Raw genomic sequence first — 20067 nt, 5'->3', positions numbered from 1 at the left:
GGCGGGGCGGTCCCGCTCCGCCGGCTGCGCTGGGGCTCGGGCCGCCGGGCGCCTCCTTTGTGTCTCCCTGGGCGGAGAGGGGGGTAAATCTCTCCGCGGCCGCGTGGTGGAGGTGGTTTTTCCGCTCCCGGCTCCGCCTAGCAGCGGGCAGGCGCCATTACAGCGGCCGCCATTTCTGCTGGTCGCCGCCGCCGGGGAGGTGAGGCGAGGCTGGGGCCGCGGGAGTTATGTAACGCCGCCGCTCCCCTGCCCGGGAGCTGGCCCGGCGGCAGCGGAGGCCGTGCCGGCGGCGGGCGGCTGGGTCGCAGGGAGAGGGAGGGAGAGAGGCGGGAAGAGCCGCTGCGCCCCGGAGGGAGCGGGGCTGAGGCGCGCCGGCGTTTCCCAGCTCCTGTCTTAGGTCTGTGGTAGCTGGCGCCGCCTCCCCCCGCCTTTGGTGGCCGCTTTATCCTTTCGGTGTTTGTAAAAACACGGCATTAGTCAGTTTAATCGCGGGAACTCGATTTTCCCAGCGGAGCGGGGTGACTTGAGAGCACCTTAGGTACACGCGGCCGGGGGAGGTTTGGCTGGGCGGGTAAACACAGGCGACTAGGGGAAGCTAAGCCCTGATCAGTGTATTACGGTTCACTCCCCGCAGCCTTGAAATTATTAGGATGGTTCGAAATAGGATAACCGGGGTCCGAAATGACTATTTAAACCATGTAAAAGTCTGCCCGACCTCTTCCTGCACACACCCCCCCCCCCCCCCACACCGTTTTGGCAACTCCTGGCTGAGATTTCGCTATCATTAGGTCTGTGTGTGTCCGTTACCCCACTTAAAGTGTCTGGAAGGACCAGCGTGTGCTGGGAAAGCAGTGCCTGCTGTTAGCTTGTACAAGCAGGGCAACAATTACAAATTAGCAGCTGGCTGAGAGTATGTTTAAAAAGCTAGCTGCACCTCATCCTATTTTTTCCTTCACGGATGCCAGAATGAATGGCTACCACTTGTTGAGGCAATGGAAATTAATAAAATACAAAGGGGGAAGCACATGATTATTTTGCTGTGTTATCTCTAGAAACACATTTCTGAAGGGAATAAGTTGCAAAATTATTTCTTTTGTCTAGACTTCTCTCTAATGGGACTTACTAGTATTGTGAGATCAACTTAACAAAAGCATGTCACAAAAGATACCTATTTCAGAAAATCATGGTGAAGTTAAGCTGCTTTTGAGGTTCTTGTCTCTGTGTGTGCAGAGGATTATATGTAACTCCAGAGGGTGGTATTTTTAAAAGATTTTTTCCAGTATGGCTAGAAGCTGTAATTTGTCTTTTGTTCATCTATTATACTTGAGTGGAAGGCATGCTAAAATGCCTGGTAGTACATTGGCAGACAGTTTATGAAACTAATGCTGACAATAACCATAATAGGACTTTCTTTTGTTTCAGTTGTTTAGAACTAAACAGCAGGAGCAGATCGTTACATAGTGTCCTTTAAAAAATAAATCCAAGGCATGTGTCATAAAATGTGTTGAAAATAGGAGCTTGGATGCATGTTCACTTTAAATATCTGAAAATAATTTTTAGTAAATGTGGTTCAGTAAAACTAGCATGTGCCCCAAAACTATAATTCAGACAGTAATTGTTTATCTGTAAGTTTCAGACTTGTCTTTTATCTTGTCTTAGTGCTATGTTTGGCCTGTGTATGCTTTCTCTTTTTATAAAGAAAACCTTTGCAACAGAAACTCAGGTCAAACCTCTGGTTTTTGGCTGTAGTGAAAGCTGTAAGTGAGCAGAGTCACAACTGATACATGCTGTTTTCATAGGCTGTTGGATTTTGATCCCGCCCAGAATACTTGAGTTTTTCTCTGGAAGGATATATAATCGCGGTAAGTTCTAGAAGCAGGCATTTCTTTTTGCTTTTTCCCTTTAGCACAGTGTACAGTTTGCCTTTTCACAGAATAGATGTACCAGCTTTTTTATTCTTCAACAGGTTTTGCCTGCCCACCTAAGAAAAAAAGGCAATGGAGACTGAACAACAGGAAGAGACCTTTACCAACACAGAGACAAATGGTAAATTTTTTAAAGGACTATTTCTTTTTAGAAAGAGCCTCTTTAAATTTAAATGTTTCTAAATATTTTCTAATGCTTTAACTGCATCAAGTGTTTGTATCTGCAGTAATTTTGCGTTCTGCATTAACTCTTCTTGTTTTTAATTAGAACATAAAATTACATGTGCTTTTGAAGCATAAAGGCATAATGTCTCTGTTGGCATGTTAGACATGGGATAAGTAGCTTAAAGTTACGACTAAGGATTTGAAAATATTTCATAGTTAAATATTCAGTACTTATGTGGACAGTGTCAATATGTAAGAATACTATCAAGCATATCCATTAATTGCATTTTGTTTATTGCAGTTTTTACATGCAGTAGTATAAATGTGAAATGCCTCTAAAAAGCTTCATGAAAAACTTCTTTGGGCATAATTAGTGAGGAAGTTAGGGCATTAGTGTCGTTGATTCATGCCAGTTCTTTTCAAACAGTCTTTGAAGTGCTACTTTAGTATTATTCCACCAGTATTTCAGTGTTGGACAAACGGCATTTGAGCTTTTTGTCTGAAAGGTTTTTCCCAATTTTAAATGATAAATAAATACTAAGTGGGTGATGCTGCCCTGCTTTGAACAGCGTGTCATGAATTTCTCACTGGCTGTGTGCAACATTCTCATTTAAACCATAGGTCATAGATTTTTAAATATATTTTCTGCAGTTAATTGATACATAAGCTGATGAAGTAAAGACCTGTTTCTGTGCTATGGATGCTCTCAGAGTGGGCATCAATAATTAGTGTTGGGCCAATAGGAAAGAATGTGTTAAGAATACAGAGCATGAATTTCTCATGTGTTCCATTTCATTACAACTTGGAAAGTTAAATAAATGTTTGTGTTTCCCCCCTATGGACCTCTCTACAGGCAAACGTCCTGCAGAAGATATGGAGGAAGAGCAGGCCTTCAAAAGATCTCGGAACACAGACGAGATGGTTGAATTACGCATCCTGCTTCAGAGCAAAGTATGCTTTTTTGTTTTTTTCTGGTTTTGCTTATAGTGTTACTCAAGACAGTGGTGACAAAGTGTATGTTGGGGTATATGTTTAGAAAGAATATATACTTCATTTAACGTGAGAAAATTTACTAGGAATAATTTCAAGTGTGCGTGAATGGTGGTAAAAGTGTATTGCAATGGAATTATCTTCAGTAGTTTTTTTAAAGGGTAAGTCCCTAAGCATCAATACAGTTATTTTTAAAAGATGTACTTGCTGAAAAAACAGAGCAATAGAAATTATAAGGTGTTTTTACATTTGAGTGGAAGGTTGTTGTTTTGAGGGAAATGACTGTATTAGTTGTTGGAAAGGAAGCAGTTTAGAGAATGATTGGCTAGTGATTTTGAATTAAATATGAGAGTTAAGATGAGAACTTGCTTAGGATTTTAGTAACTCTCCTGAACAGATCTACTAAGCTTGTTCAAATATATCAACGGGAAGAAATGTGGGAGCGATGCTTCAGCGGTTGCAATGGTTTTGTTGACAAATGTAAATAGTTACAGTAAAGTTGCTATGTATGAATTTTCTCGGGTGTTTCCAGTAGTTACAGATGATTTGTACTTTCTGAAGTATCTCAGTCTTTTGTGTTGGCATGGGGGAATGTTAACTCTGTGTGGCATTTCTGACCAATAGTCAAGTTACGTGGGGTGCCGTGAAATGTTTTGCATGCTGTTAATATAATGTATACTCTGTGTAATAAAAGCAATACTTCTGCGTGTAATCCTCAAAATAACCTGGTAAAAATACAGTTTTGCAGTTACTTTCCTTGACTGTCTGCCAGTTTATTCCTGTTGATGTTAGAAACTTGAAGTTGGTGGCTGTTAACATTGACTTTAACCATTTTCAGAATATACTGCCTTGACAAGTCAGTTAAGTTAGAGGTATAAACCAAAATTAGCACTTGAAGTTACGAAGAAATGTTTGGAGTGCAAAACTGGCATTTGCAAACATACTCCTTAAAAAAAAAAAATTAAGAAAAAGCTGATAAATTAGGGAAATCATTGACCTACATAACATTCATACAGTATATTTTTTTGAGAGCTATAGTTTATGAGATTGCTTTAACATAGGCAGAATTGCCTAGAAACTTCCATTTGGAATTAGAATATTAGTTAAACTGAATATCATTCTCTTAAGTTCAGTGGTAAGAGCTGTTGGTCATTTTTTCCATGGACAAACTATATCAGTTTGTTTCAATTTGATCTGAACCTTTCAAAAGCAGTGCCCGACTGCCCCCACCCCCCAGGCCAACAGCGTAATGCAAAAATAGATTTACCATTCTTAGTCTTGAGCTCAAAAAGGTAGTCTGTGCTGTGCTGGCATAACATAACTTCTGAAAACTATTTTCCAGAATGCTGGAGCAGTGATTGGAAAAGGTGGCAAAAATATTAAGGCACTTCGTACAGACGTGAGTATATATGAGTTTGAACTAATTTAACACCAATTCTTTCAGAGCACTACATCAAAAGCTTGATTGCATTTCTAGAAATGGGAGCAATTCAACTCTAGACATCAGTAGTCTAGTTACAAGCCATTTGTATTGATCATTAGAGTAGATGACTTAGTTCTTCAATTTCTACTGTAATTAAAACCCAGCTTGACTCGTGGAAAGAGAGGTTTATATTAAATCTCTTCACTTTTGAATAGGATTCCACTAAATTACACACTTCAAGTGAGTTAACATCCTAACTAGAAATATTGACGAAGCTTAAAACCCTTAATTGTGCCATTCCCCATATGTATGAATCAATTACAGTACTACTGAAACCATTGCAGGTGGCTGGCTTAACCTGGTGGTAGAGGAATTCTTTTAACTTCCTTTAAAAAAAGCAAACAAACAAAATGGTCCATCTGTTCTTCAACAGCTTGTACATGAAACACAAAAGCATTAATATTAAGGTTGCATGATTTAAATATGGGTATAGAACAGTAAAGGAATGTTCTATTCTGTTACTTGGAAGCATTTTTAAATGGTCATGACTTGCCTATTCACATTTTACAGTGGGTTGACTCTTGTGATTAGACACATGCTCAGCGTTAATGTTGTGTATTTATAAAACCTGGCAACGCTTCTTAAATTCCATATATTTACACTCCTGTACTTAACATCAGCTACAATTTCAACAGTTTTTCTGATCAAGACTCTGCTCAACACAAGATTTGGCAATATTGTTGTTACAAATCAGTTCCAACTCAGTTCATAAACTACCGCAACTAGAATTGAGGTTTAAGTTGAAATGGTCAGGAATCATACATATGCTCACTAACTTTGGCAGCTAGCTGGTTTTTTTTTTAGGGTGTTTTTTTTTGTGGCTTTTTTTTTGTTGGTTTTTTTTTTAAGTGAATCAATATGTCACCTAAGTCCAGATAATTTAGATTGGTCTGGAAAACTATCTCTCCCGATTTGCCCAAGGTTCTAGTAATACCAGTCTCGACAGGTTTTGTGTCTACCCTCATGAGCCAGCCTGCTACTGAAACATCACATGTTAAAAGTAAAAAGTAGTTTAGTCAGATCAAGTGACTCATTTTTAAGGTCCATACTGTTAAGCCACAGTCGGTGTAGCAATCCGTTATTGTGTTAGTCTTCAGAACAACTTAAGCTTGTTTCATTAATTGAGAGTAATGAGTATAGTTTGTATTAAATTAAAATTTATTGCTTTTCCCCCTTTTCCCTCTCCTTGTTTTTTTGGCCATATATCTCCGTTGCCCATGTACTGGATCGACTTGCCCCTGCGTTGCCCACCATGACGTTGGCCCATCCGCCCCTGAACGCCCATGTGAAAACCCTGGTTGGCTATGCCCAAAAATGTGCTCGTTGCCAAACGGGTACCATACTTGACAACTTCCGATTGAATGCCCATGCCCAATGCCAACATCCACGAACGCCAATGACCAATGCAGTACAATGCCAGTGTTTCAGTCCCAGACAGCAGTGGCCCCGAGCGGTATGTCCCAACAGTTTATGCCTCACTGCCTGATTAGAAAGAGAGAAATGTATTTTATTACCTGCCTTTGATATAATTAAATAGTATCCCCTTATAGACGGTGTATTGTTTTTTTTCAAGTTTTCTGTCTTATTTTCCCCATTAAGTCTTTTTGTCACTGAACTTTTACGTGAGTTGCCCACCCAAACAATCCACTAATTTTATTTCAATGGAAGGAGCACAGCTTCAAGTGTTGCATATTTGCTGCATTGTAAATCAAATTGTTTCAAAATAGTCTCTCGCTCTGTCTTTGTGGCCCACCTTGCTCCCCTCAACATTGCCTGTTCATAATTATTTCTGATGAAATGCTAACTCTGGTTCACTTTCCTTCACTTCTCATTTGTTTTGTCTTTTTTTTGTCTTGCATTTGTATTTGTTTTCTTGGAGAGCCCATTAGTAATCTGATTTCTAACTGGTCTCATAACCTTACTCCAGATACAATGTTCACCACTTGCATATCCCCACTTTTTCTATGAGAAGGTGTGCCAGTTTTACCAATGTAATAGCGAGGGTATCCTAAATTAGTGGTGGCGGGGAACATGAATATTCACTTCTGCTTTCAGTTCTGCGTCAATTTCTTGCCCACTTAATCTGAGCCCTTCCAAAAGCCCATTCTGTCTTTCTCTCTCTCCCTCTCTCTGCAAGACCTACCTAATCTTAAATTTATCATGCATATATATTGGGCATAAACAAAGATGCATGTGTTGTAAATTGAACAAACAGGTTTACTTTAAATGGGGAATATTAATTGTAAGCTCTTCTGTGTAGTAAATCTTGTTAGAATTTTGTGTATGATGATGAAAAAAATTTACTTCTACTTCTTCTTTTCCACCTTCTCCATATTGTCTGGCATTATGGCCTCCAACAGCATCCTGAGCATAAGTGCAGATATAGAGACAATTGGAGAAATCCTGAAGAAGATTATCCCTACTTTAGAAGAGGTATCTCTCTTAACATTTGTTTCTTTTTAGAGGTGAAAGATTAGCTCTTGAAACTATACGGTTCTAGATGATTTGCTGCTTTTTAAATATAGGACAATGGAAAATAAAAAACAAAAGCCTTTTAAAGAAGGGTTATCGCTCTCAAACTACATATTGGCATTGTTTTGGTAGAGGATAGAGACAGGTTTCAAACCGCGTCCCCCTTTTCAAAATACTTGCCTCCTGACTTGTCATCCACATTTTGAAGTAGTTGTATTGTAACTTGTGTCCTGCATGGGCTTTGTAAGTAAGACTGTTGCACTGTTTTGATAGATATGTTCTTAAATCTTTGTAGAAAGTTGTGCATGTAATATAATGAATAAGGAAAGCATGATCTGACATCAGTTTATGGTGAGGCGCTTAAATAGTTGCGATCTTATCAAAGGAAATACAGGATTACAATTTAGCAGTGTCATACCATTATGCTTGCAGGAAAAAACCCCAATATTAAATTTTTATGTGACTAATATTTTATTCTTTTCTTTGTATGCATCTTTCTTACAGTATCAACACTACAAAGGCAGTGACTTTGACTGCGAATTAAGACTTCTCATTCACCAAAGTTTGGCAGGAGGAATTATTGGTGTTAAGGGTGCTAAAATTAAAGAGCTCAGAGAGGTACTTGTTTCCTGTTCTTCTGAGATTTGGGTTTTTTCAATAAACAACTTAGTGTTTTGTGTTCATAAGGGACAAGTGTAAGTATCTTCTGTGCAGTAATTCCTTCAGAACATACGGCATACGTGATTTCAGTGTTTTGAGATGGATCTGTGAGTTGCAACTTTCTTGCAAACCCTCAGAAAGTAAAGTCGTTGGTGATAGAGCCTAGGACTTGTTACCAGGCTTCTGAAAAATACTTGTGGTAGAGTAATGTTTTTAAAAAGAAAGGATTTTTTTAATTAAAATAGCATTTGTCACTCCTAGAACAAACTGCTGCATGGAATAGATTTATTCGTGTGGTTGGACCTGCAAAATGGTTTAGAATGAATGCATCTCCACAAATTCTTATGATGGTAATTCAGTAGATGTCTGAATATTACTGTAAAAGGGCTTTTTTTTTTTTTTTTTTTTTAAATTCTACCTCCTAGAAGACCATTGCTTTCTTTCAATGAAGGAATGAGATTTTAAAAAGCTAATGGTCTCTATGAACTTAAGACACACTTCTGTTTTCTGTCCTTTCTTGGCATTGTGTCAGAGGCAATGTCAGGTCAGTTAAGGTATAACCTGTTTGCATGGGTTGAGAAAGGCAAGGTAACCAGGCATAATCCCAGCAACATTACTGTCTTGCATCCAAAGCATGTTCTCTTGACATGTGAAGGTTAATACATGTAACTTGTAAGCTTGCAATGGATACGTGGTCCTGCTAGTTTTTAATTAAATGATGGTGTAGATGAGCCATAATTGAAAGAGGAGAAGATGGAACTTTTTTCCTCTTCTTACAAAACTATGTCAGCACAGATCTTAAAAAAAAAAAAAAAGTCATCTTAAAATTAAATTTGTTGTGAGAACTGAGAAACAAGCACGCACTTAAAATCACTGGGAATTTGTCTTTTGGATTGTTTCTTTAAAAATGTATTAATGGGTTTGTAAAGTTGTTAAAATACTTACATTAGATAATCTTAGATTTTTTTTTTTCTTCAACAGAACACTCAGACCACCATTAAGCTCTTCCAAGAGTGTTGTCCTCATTCTACTGACAGAGTGGTGCTTATTGGTGGAAAACCTGATAGAGTCGTTGAATGTATCAAGATTATCTTGGATCTTATCTCTGAGGTAATACTTATTAACTTTATTTTATTCTTTCATGGTCATCCGTGAATGTTAAGGATCATTTGGATGAAAAGCGTATCTTTCAGTTTCTATTCTGAATTTAGTACCTCCTACTTTCCCAGTAACAAAGTGATTGACTGGTACCACCTTTTGAAGCTGTTTCCATTTTCTAGAATTGGAGTGCACTTTATGGGGGAGGGAAGCAATTTTTTGTACTAGTGGGCCATTATTCATGCTTTGCATGTCATTAAGATGAAAAAATTGAAGAGGAAGGGGGACAAAATTTATTTGCCACTGATAAGTAACAGCAGTTTCTCTATCATAGTTAAGTTCATGGGAAACACATCACCATCTCCTTAACAGCTTTATGAAATCAAGCACATGTTCCAAATGCATAAATCCATTTTATACATTTAATATATTGATTTCATTAAATATGCCAATTGTAATAGTCCTAATTGGATTGGGGGGGGGAATTGTTTTTTTGTTTGTTTGTTTTAGTCTCCAATTAAAGGACGGGCCCAGCCTTATGATCCCAATTTCTATGATGAAACATATGACTATGGTGGATTCACAATGATGTTTGATGATAGAAGGGGACGTCCAGTAGGCTTTCCGATGCGTGGAAGAGGAGGTTTTGATCGAATGCCCCCTGGTCGTGGTGGACGACCTATGCCTCCATCAAGAAGAGATTATGATGATATGAGCCCTCGCAGAGGACCTCCACCACCTCCACCAGGTCGTGGAGGTAGAGGTGGCAGCAGAGCTCGTAATCTTCCTCTTCCTCCTCCACCACCTCCTCGTGGCGGGTGAGTTGTTGCATAAATGCATTATACAAAACTCATGTTGTGTACAGTCTCCTGAGTCATGTACATCTTTCCAGTGTTTTTTCCACACTTCCATGTTGGTAGTGATTATGCAGGATTGCATGTGTATTAGATGAGAGTATTTTGAAAAGTACTGGAATTTAATTATTGCTGCACTGTAGTAATCTACCAGGACTATAGTCAGTAGTTCTGAAACTTCTATGTCATTCAGTACTTGGCTAGAGTAGTTTGAAATTTTAAGTTGTGTGTGAACCATGAATGTGAAAATTTAACTTAGAATAGCTAAACTAGTTTATAATGCAATTCACATGCTGCTGGTTTTTTTCATTTTAGAGATCTTATGTCCTATGACCGAAGGGGCAGACCAGGAGACCGTTACGATGGCATGGTACGAGTTTAAAATTTGCCTTGTCCTGTTTCATAAGCACAGTTAGCGTGCTCGCTGCCTCAAGATACTGTTGCTGAATGCATGCACTTAAGTGTGGGACATGCATGGTTCTGATGATACCACCAAAATGTTTTGTCTATACAAATGGTCCCTCCTGTGGAGGAATGTTTGGGTTGTAAGTGGTATCTGGGACATGATCTGTTTGCTTTCTTTCCTCCCTGCCATCAAAAATGATACAGAAAGTTTGACTGTGCTCTACCCTGCAGGTTTTCTTGCACTGACCATCTTTTAGATTCTTTTTTCCATCAGGATGACAGAAATAGGAATTGGGAGGCCTTTCAGATAAAGAAAACGTGTCAGAACAACATCGCTGAAATCCTTTGATTCATACAAGCGTTCTTAACATTAATGTTGGAAAACACAAGTATAGGTAGAATAATACAGATTAAAGAATAGTATCTGTGAAGAGCTGTAGTTGATCTGGAAGGTGACTGCTCTTTTGAATAAGTTCTTGTCTATTTGCTGTTTTCTCTGTCTGCGAAAATTCCACTGTAATTCCAAATGTTTGGGAGCTAGGGCCACTGCTAAGTTGAATCCTAAATTAAATTAGGTACATTTGACCATATTAATGCTAATACTTGCTGAGGAAAAAAATATCTCGTAGCATATGGAAGCTTAAAAAATGGCTTAAAGATACTCTTCCATGTTGTATTCTGAAATGCTACTTCCCAGCAGTCATCTGCTGTTTCCTAGATTCCTCTTTCCTGGGAAGAGAAATAAGGTGTGTCTGTGAGGTAAATCTCTATAGTAACAATCTTCTTTTCTCCTCTGGCTTTGTTTGGCACCTTCTTTAAGATGACAGGTGAGACAAGATTTGTTTTCTGTTTTTCTTCTTTTTTTTGCCCTCATTTAAATGAATGGAAGAGAAAGGAATTGGAGGAGCTATGAAATGGGCTACCTAAATGGGCTTTACACACTTCCTCCTTCTTGGGAGTAAGAGTTACTGGAAATATGTATTGCAAGAATGCCACATGCTTACTAGAAATACAAAAAAAAAAAGTGTGACCCGTGCTACTCTACATGTTAAGAAACTGCAAGAATTGAGAAGTACACCTTCCAAGATTCCTTACATGTATTTACACGTTTTCAAAGCTCAGGTTTTGTGTTCTTGTATTTGCAGCTAATAAAGCCTGTGCTAGAGCATATAAACTGAGCGGCCTGCCCTTATTTGGTTGAGCACAGTCTTCTTAGCTTGACTCTTGGGCAGTAGTGTGTTCTATTTTTATTCCATTCCAGCTAGAATAGAAAATCCATTTTGACATCTATTTAGCCTGACTTTTGTCAGGTTGACCTTTGATTTCTTGACATGAATTTCTAAAAATAAGTGGAGTCCTCTCTCTCCATTTTTTTTCATTCCAAAAAACCAATTTTATTTCCACTTCACAGTGAAGCTGCTCATGGCTTTGACTCCTTTATGACCCAAGTATCATAGCCTTGTGAAAGTGAGGACTGCTTCCCAACAACAACTATTTAATTTCTAGTTTTTGTTAACCGTGATCCTAGTATCGTCAATAGTGTAAACAGATAGGAAGTCTCCATGTGAGGCTGGAGCTGGAAATGTCATGCCAGAAGTGTAAGGTCATCTTATGCTACCCTTTGTTTCGTATAGAAACCATTCTCTAACAAAACATTTAAACTAGAGTAAACCAACATCATTGTGAACTAAGTAATGCATTGGAAAGGCTGCTCTAAGAGAGCAAAAGTGCTCTTTCACATAGATTCTATTTTATATAAATATAATAAAAGGCAAGAATAGATGCTTTTCTCAGAGGAATGTCTTGAAAATCATGGAAATGTTGAATGTATATAAACAATCTCCTTTTTTTGCCAGTTCTCTTTTCCACTAAAGGCAGAAAGATTGAGTGGTCCTTTAAAACTGGATGCTGAACTGTGAATTTTCTGGAATTCCAGAATTACGACAGTATTGACAGCCTTGTAAATGCTGAGATGAGGAAAAAACATTTTGATTTTAAAAGACAGGTTAATTCCTCTTGCCCATGTGGAGTCAGCCACTTAAGAAGATACTTGTCTGTTAGCCTGGCTTACAGTTGTAGTTTAGTTATGCACTGCTGTTGAAAAGAGTCCATTTGGTTTATCATCTGTGTTCTCAAGCTTTTTCCTGAAGGACAGACTTGTATTGTTTCTCTGTTAACAGAGCTATATATTTCAGTGTGTAACGGCTCCAAATCAAATGCCTGTGGACCATAAGGGCTATTCTGACAGCTGAAAAAACCTGAATATATTTCCAGTATTTCTTTAACACCCTCATCCTCAGGGGTCTTTCAGATACACAAAGGCACACAGATATCAATGGCAGGGGTGGAAAATAAAGTGGACAAAAATATAAAGTAATTTTATCCCCTCACCTCTTTTTTAACTGATCAAGTACTGAAATTTTCAAAGTACTCAAAATTTTTAAATCAAAGTTAATAGAGACTTAAATCAGAATGTTTCCTGTTACGTGGACTGTCTCCTCAGAGACTTCTGTGAGTGTCTTCAGACTTCTAATGTGCTTTTGCTCCTTCAAATGCTTCCTAGTTCTTCATCTTTTTTTAACTTATATATGTGTGTGTACATACATATGTCTTGACATACAAACGCTTGAATAAAGGCACATACACTTAAAAAAACCCCAAAACATTATTCTTGTTTAAGAGATGGGACATTAACAAGCATGTAAAAAATCAGTAAAGGAACTGATTCCCTACTAAAAAAGTAGGGAAACTTCCCTATTTATCCATGCAGATGCTGGAAGAAAGTAACAAAATTTCACTCTCCTGGGTCACTGTTTAAAAAACAGGGAAAATCATGATAAAAGAATTTGACATCACTTAGGACTGCATACATTTTAAATTCTTTGTCTTACCCAGCCAGCATGTCATCTGGTTTCTATTCTAGTAGCGGTAGTCACTAGCACAAATGAGTTCACAGAGCAGAATATTCTGTTACATATGTGAAGTTACCCTGTTTGAGAAGCTGGGTTAGAGTGCACAAATGAAAATCAGTTGCTGAAATTGTAGAACTCTGAAAGAACGAAATGCTATATATCACATTTTAAAAACATAATTAAATTTCTAATATAGTTAGGCAGCAGTAGATTGTTAGTCTACTTATTGGCTATATGAGGTATATGGAAATGAATTGGTAGAACAGGAGAAGCAGTGTCCTTCCTCCTTGACCTGCTGTTGGCATAATCACTGACAGTTAGTTGTTTCAATCTTGCTAAACCTTAATTTTCTAACACATGGAAGAAATGAAAGATTTTTCTAACACATAGTAGAAATAAAAGATTTTGATACATAATAGTACTTAAGGGTGTTCTAAAAGAAAAAAAAAATTGTTCAAGCTTTGCTCTGCCATTAACTCCCTGACCTTTTTTTGTTAGAAGAAAAATCTGTTTACACACAGAAAAAGGGGGAAAAGTGTGTATGACCACTTACAGTTTCTTCAAAGTGAAATTAAAAGGGAGCAAGTCTTGAAAGTGGTCTAAATCACATACTTTTAATTCCTTGTTATAGTATAAATTGTTTCTCTGTACCAATATGTATTGTATTTGCTTGCCAAGTCACCTTTAAGTCTGCATGACATGGACTTAATTGAGATTTCTTTCCTCTTTTCCTCCTATTATGTTGTGTCTGGAAGATGATGCAGTGTCATGTGGATGCCTGTGACGACATGCAGCCACCAGAGTTGGTGAGTGTGCTCAACCTTTTTCTGAAAACTGCTTTATTGAACAGGTTAAGTGGTAACGGGAATTTCTTGATCGCCAGTGTAGTCAGTGGCAACTTGCACATATTCAAAATCATAAAGCTGTCCTTTGGACTTAGCATTTATTGGCAGTTTGCCTTAACGGTCTGTCCTGCCTGTGCAGGCAGGTAATGTTAATCGAAATGTGGAAGTATGCAGCAGCACAGCCAAAAGAGAGGAACTTTTCTGTACCTCTTTTTACCTTTTACACACCCCACTTTCATTTTGTAAGTAGTAACTTTCTCCGTAACTGACGCACTGCAGATGCATGCATTTAGGTTATATATTTTGTATTAACTTCATGATGTTGTGTTTTCTCATATTTCAAACAGCAAATATTAAAAGTAGCCTCTTATATTTGTGGATGAAATATTACACTTTACTTACCAATGTATTTGAAAATACACCATTTGATCAGGTAGGTTTTGGGAAGGGAAGTTACAGGGTTCATCAGGTGTTCATGCTGTCTAGAAGATGGCAAAGTGCTGCCAAATAGTAAAAGTCAGCTCTTAGCTTAGATAAACACAGCAAATGTAATTGCTTAACTCATGTGCTGTCAAGTTCATTTGCTGTCCTGTAGTCTGGGGAGGGGGGAGGCAGAAATGATCAAGTAAAGGATTGTTCTTTAAAACAGATGAGCCCAAAAAGGGATCCTGTGGCAAATATTGACAGGAATATGTCTATGTGTATGCAGTATGCTGCTCTGATCAGCCTCTGAATTAAGTTTTAAGCAGAGTCCTTCATTCTCTTGTATTTTGGACTGCACTACAAGCTCTGTTATATTGTATTACAATCTGTATTGCTAAGCAACGTGGCTACACAATATAGGTTGCTTAGAGACAGAGAATAAGCTCAACTCCTTGGTCTGAGTAGCTTCCATTTTGATCTTCTGGAAAGGTAGCAGGTAAACAGTATTTTGGTAAAAGTTGATGCATTACAACTTCTGCAAACAAGTAGTGGCGGTTGGTTGAACTTGGCTGGCTGCCAGGTGCCCACCCAACTACTCTTTTACTCCCTCTCCTCAGCAGGATCAGGGGAGAAAGTAAGGTGGAAAAGCTTGTGGCTCAGGATAAAGACAGGGAGTTCACTTACCAATTACCATCATGGGCAAAACAGAGTCAACGTGGGGAAGATCAATTTATTGCCACTTTTAAATAGAGTAGCGTGGTGAGAAACAAAAGAGGAAAACTAAAAACACCTTTCTCCTACCCTTCACTTCTTCCCAGGCTCAACTTCATTCCTTCATTCCCTACTCTTCTGATTCCTCTGCCACGAGTGGTGCAAGGGGGATGAGGAGTGGCAGGTTGTAGTCAGTTTATCACGCTTTGTTCCTTCCTCCTCACGTTGTTCTCCTGCTCCAGTGTGGGGTTCCTCCCATGGGACACAGTCACTCACAAACAGCTCAAATGTGGGTGTTTCCAATGGACTGCAGTTCTTCAAGAACTGCTCCAGCCTGGGTCCTCTTCATGGGGTACAGTCCTTCAGGAACAGACTGCTCCAGTATGGGTTGCCCACAGGCCCTGCTAGGCACCTGCACCAATGTGGGCTCTCCACAGGCTGCAGCTTCCTTCAGGGCCTATCTACCTGCTCCCAGCATAAGGCCCTCTATGGGCTGCAGTTTGGCTATCTGCTCCAATGTGGTTCTCTCTGTGGGCTGCAGAAGAAGCTCCATTGCAGCACCTGGAGCACCTCTTCCCCCGCCTTCTTCACTTGGTGCGTGCAGGATTGTTTCTCTCACTTTTTTTGCTCTTGCTAATCTGTAACAGCCAGTGCACGCTAGGTTTTTTTTACCCGTTCTTAAATGTTATCACAGAGGTGCCACCATCTTTGCCGATGGTCTTGGCTTTAGGCAGAAGTGGGTCCATTTTGGTGTTGACTAGAATTGGCTTTGTCCGGCACAGGGCAGCCCCTGGCCTCTTCTCACAGAGGCCACCTCAGCAGTCTCCCAGAAGCTGAATTCTGCACAACTGTGTATGTATATTCTCTGCTTCTGTAGGAAAGTATAAAAATGGGGTCTTGTGCACTTAGAAGGCATTAGATGAAGTGAAGCACTTGATGTTAAATACTGGTCTACAAAACTAAAAATAAAAAGAGGCCAGGAGTGCTTGTTGCAGTGATTTGGATTTGGTGTGTGGTGGCTTTAGAGGAACAGAAGTAACTCATGTCATGATTATCTGTTCTAAGACAGAAGGGATCATAGCATAGTCTGAATCAAGAGACGAGTTAGAGCTATTCCTAATAGCTTTGGGTTTTTTTCTGAAGATGTTGATGAAGTAAGAGGATTGACAGCCACTGGGTAAACTTTTTGTCCCAAAACTGAAGACTTGAGTCTCTCCTGAGCTGTATGGTAGCATTAATAAGGCTGTACTCCGATCTTTTTGTTTGAATGTAGTTTAGTCCAAGGGTCAGGAGTAGGTCAGCATCAAGAGCTGTCTACCAGCAGCTGAATTAGTGAGACTGCTTGGTAAACTGGTATAGCTGGATCCTTTATGTCATTTTATGCCTTAACTTCTAGCTAGGTTTTGACAGGGCAGGCTAAGAGGTTAATGAGATTTCCCCACCCACCCCTTTTGTTTCTGGTCTGCCCTCTGCCTCAGTATGCCTTTGATGGCACAACATTGTTGTACTTATAGTAAGGTTGAGGGTTGAGATTTTTGCATAAAATAGGCTCAAAGTTAAGAATATGATACTTAAGATGAAAATATGTTAATGAAGCATGGCTATTCACTATTTAAGGTTTTTTCTCTTTCTCTTACAGTTTGAGGGTGGCTCTGGATATGGTAAGTGTTTATATAGAACCTTTACCTGTACTTAATTATGTAGTTATTAAAGGGCTTGATGCATACGTTTAAATCAGACTATTCTTATGCAGGGGGGCGTGGTTCATACGGAGATCTTGGTGGACCCATCATCACAACACAAGTAACGATCCCCAAAGATGTAAGTAAAGTTGGCTTGCTTTCAGCTTATGTTTTCTCTTAAAAAAGAAAAGTCACAGCCTTTTCTATACTACATAAGTAAATCAGAAGTATCAAGGGTGCTTGATGAGTACTTCTCATATAAAGCAAGTGTTTCTAAATCACCAAAAGTCTATTCTTCGAGTGTTTGTGTGTTCCCTTTAGAGAGACACTAAACAATTTTACTAATTGTTAATATTCAGTAATAGAGATGGTCTCTGTAACTTGTTTTTTGCAAACGAGTAACTTGTTCTCCCACTTTTATCCCATCTGTGCTTATACAATTAATATTGCAGGGGGTATTTTGAGGCTGTAAAGTATGCTTCCATTGCAACTCTTTAAACTTACGGAAGCTACTCAAACACTGCTGTGATTTTCATAACTGTTTTTAGAGAGGAAGTTGTATCAGGAATTGAACGCTTTGCTTTCTCCCATAGTTGGCAGGATCTATTATTGGAAAGGGAGGCCAGAGAATCAAACAAATACGTCATGAGTCGGGAGCTTCGATCAAAATTGATGAACCGTTGGAAGGTTCAGAAGATCGGATAATAACTATTACGGGAACACAGGACCAGATACAAAATGCACAGTATTTACTGCAGAACAGGCAAGTTAAAGTTTATGTCCCTACTGTCAATTTTAAACTGACATGTACATTCTAAAGCTGCTCTTCTCTGTGATAGTTTTTAGAAGGCAGGTTTTAAGTAACTATTTGAACCTAACTTCTGCAGTGGTAGTTCTGCCTTGATTATGTTGATTCTGTTCTCCATTCTAATTAAAATGAAGACACCCTCAAAACTAATCTTGCTGGAAGACACCTTAACCAAGCAGTCCTCTCATTTCTCTGGTGAAAACTGCTGCAAAAAAACTACTTGTAATAAATTACATAGAGCCTGTAGAAAATATAGAAGATTTCATTGGATGTTGGTCTAGTTCTGTGTGGAAGACTAGTGATTTTGTTGTTTTTAGATAACTAAATTGACAACAAATCACAGTCTGCCATATGGCACAGACCATGCCTCTACAGGATAAGTTGAAATCGATTTGGGGCTGTTATGCAGCATTTCACACCTTGTTGACATTACTTTTGTCTTTTCTGCCAAATATTAACAGCTTCAGATCTAATTTGTTTAGTTTTGCTTTAATAACATGTTGGCTGTCATAGCAAATTTTAGCATTTTAACTTGAATGTTTGGCTTTAGACTACTAATACTTAAATGTGCCTAAAATATATTACTATACCTGTAATTAATAGCCATTAATCTTTTAAAATTATTTACTTTAAATGTATTAGGAATTTGTAATTTAATCTGTTCTCTAAGATTGTCATTGTGAATGTTGATGCAAGATGTATGGTTCATCATTCTAATACATGCTTTTTTCTTTTTCTTTTATAGTGTGAAGCAGTATGCAGATGTTGAAGGATTCTAATGCAAGATTATTTTTTCTTTTTTATAGTGTGAAGCAGTATTCTGGAAAGTTTTTCTAAGACTAGTGAAGAACTGAAGGAGTCCTGCACCCTTTTTTTTTTTATCTGCTTCTGTTTAAAAAGCCAACATTCCTCTGCTTCATAGGTGTTCTGCATTTGAGGTGTAGTGGAATCTTTGCTGTCCACCAGATGTAATGTTTAGTTCCTTACAAATATGTGTGGGGAGGGAAAGGGCGCACAAGACTAACACTGAAATTTTGAAGCAGCAGCAGAGTGAATACTATTTTTGTTCATTGTTGGTGGTAAATTGTAATGTTTTTCTGTAACTGTTGTGAACACCCTCTTTTTGTACACTGTATTTTTTTCTGAAGAGGGAAAGAGTACTGGTAGTCCATGTGTCCCTGGCATCCTTTGAAGGCAGTGTGCAGGATGTAGTGCTCCTTTGTAAGAATCATTTTATCATTTTAAAATAAATTTAGTGAACTTATTCTTGGTGGTTATTTTTCTTCAGATATAAGTATGGTAATATCCAAAATGGATACACCCTTTTTTTTCCCCTGCATATAAATGAAATTGCAATTAAGCTTGCTCTTCTGCTTCTTTGATATAGATGGAGTTATGTGGGGGTTTTTGACAAATCAAAGAAACTGTGTGAAAACAATGACTCTGCTTTGCTGTTTGGGGAAAAAACGCAAAAATATTCATGCAAATGTGTAAAATTTGACATTTTTGCAAGTGTTTGGCCCTCTTTGCAGTACATATATATATTGGTGACAGTATATAAATAAAATATTTCAAAACTTTGTGATGTCACTGAGTAAACAGTGGTAAAGTACACCTCGTTAGACAGCTCGCTTAATGCAGATAACACTGTTAGAAATGACAGTTGCTGTACCATTACTGAATGAATTATAGTTGTTTTCTGAGCTTTCATTTGTATGAGGTAGAAATTCTTATGAATTGGCAAATTGACGGTATCTTAACTCTGTAACTTGTTTTTATTGTATGCAAAACTTAAACTTGGTTTCCCTGTTGTATGTTGAATTCCATAGGAGTTACTTGTGAGAAATGAAAAAATATAAAGCCTCTGGATATCTCATGTAACACCTTGGCATTTGTATTTATAGTTTACAAGTTTAATTTCACTTCCTGAATAAAAATGAACGCGAAACCATGCAAGTGTGTTGCATGTATGGATACGATAGGTCCAGAATAGACGTGGATTCTTTTACTCTGGTGGGTTGTTTTGGGGGGGGGGAGGGGGGGGGCGTGTAGTTTTGTTTTTTACCTTGGGTTGTAGAACATTTTGCTTTGCTTTTTTAATGGTGTGGGGCAATTCCTGTCCTAGTAAGCAGCTACTCTTAAATTACCGGGCAAGGGAAGGCACTGAGAGGCTGGGGTGAGGCTGAGCTCCCTGGTAGAGCTGGAGTCAATCCCCCACAGAGAAGGAAGGGCTGGCGCGGGGCGTGGGGGAGGCTGAGCGGAGTTAGAGGCGGAAATCTGCAACCAGGGCAGTGCCATTCAACTAAAACACGGGTGCCGAATTTTCCCGTGTGCCTCCCACTTGCGTGCGTGCAGAAAGGTGGAGTCGTGGCTGGGGCTTTGTTGGGTTTTTTTTGAATCGAGAGGAAAGCTCCACAAGCGTCAACACACTTTTGTTTGCCCCTTTGTCTTTTCAGTGATGTGTATCTTTCGGAAAACTTCCTTACCAAGAAGCTGAGCACCTGTGCAGCTCCAGCTTGGCAGGATTGGGGGGGGGGGGTTTCTCAGAATAACCGTCCATGATTTTGGACGCGTCGCGGGCCTTCCTGCCGGCCAAGGACCCCCCCCCTCCGCGGCTGACGTGGGTCTGTCCTC

At 38.9% G+C, this 20067-nt stretch overlaps 1 protein-coding gene across 5 annotated transcripts in view; it reads left to right on the top strand.

Moving 5' to 3' along the window:
- Positions 1-18699, top strand: part of HNRNPK (heterogeneous nuclear ribonucleoprotein K) — a 19385-nt gene extending 686 nt beyond the window's left edge. The window contains exons 2-16 of one of the 5 annotated variants that reach the window (XM_010568643.1): positions 1800-1862; positions 1967-2046; positions 2944-3041; positions 4423-4479; positions 5973-6016; positions 6924-6996; positions 7540-7653; positions 8677-8805; positions 9304-9611; positions 9963-10017; positions 13720-13770; positions 16583-16604; positions 16682-16764; positions 17219-17388; positions 18240-18699. In XM_010568643.1, coding sequence (XP_010566945.1) covers positions 1998-2046; positions 2944-3041; positions 4423-4479; positions 5973-6016; positions 6924-6996; positions 7540-7653; positions 8677-8805; positions 9304-9611; positions 9963-10017; positions 13720-13770; positions 16583-16604; positions 16682-16764; positions 17219-17388; positions 18240-18270 — 1284 coding nt within the window. In that variant the 5' untranslated portion in view covers positions 1800-1862; positions 1967-1997 and the 3' untranslated portion in view covers positions 18271-18699. Of the gene's footprint in view, positions 1-1799; positions 1863-1966; positions 2047-2931; positions 3042-4422; positions 4480-5972; positions 6017-6923; positions 6997-7539; positions 7654-8676; positions 8806-9303; positions 9612-9962; positions 10018-13719; positions 13771-16582; positions 16605-16681; positions 16765-17218; positions 17389-18178 lie in introns of all 5 variants that reach the window. The other 4 variants (XM_010568642.1, XM_010568641.1, XM_010568638.1 and 1 more) reach the window with 4 other exon arrangements.
- Positions 18700-20067: the final 1368 nt, after the last annotated feature.

This window comes from Haliaeetus leucocephalus, unplaced genomic scaffold, assembly GCF_000737465.1.
Source record: "Haliaeetus leucocephalus isolate CR32 unplaced genomic scaffold, Haliaeetus_leucocephalus-4.0 Scaffold251, whole genome shotgun sequence".
Taxonomy (NCBI): Eukaryota; Metazoa; Chordata; class Aves; order Accipitriformes; family Accipitridae; genus Haliaeetus; species Haliaeetus leucocephalus.
The sequence above is the reverse complement of the archived record's forward strand: the minus strand, read 5'-3'. Positions and strand labels throughout refer to the sequence as shown.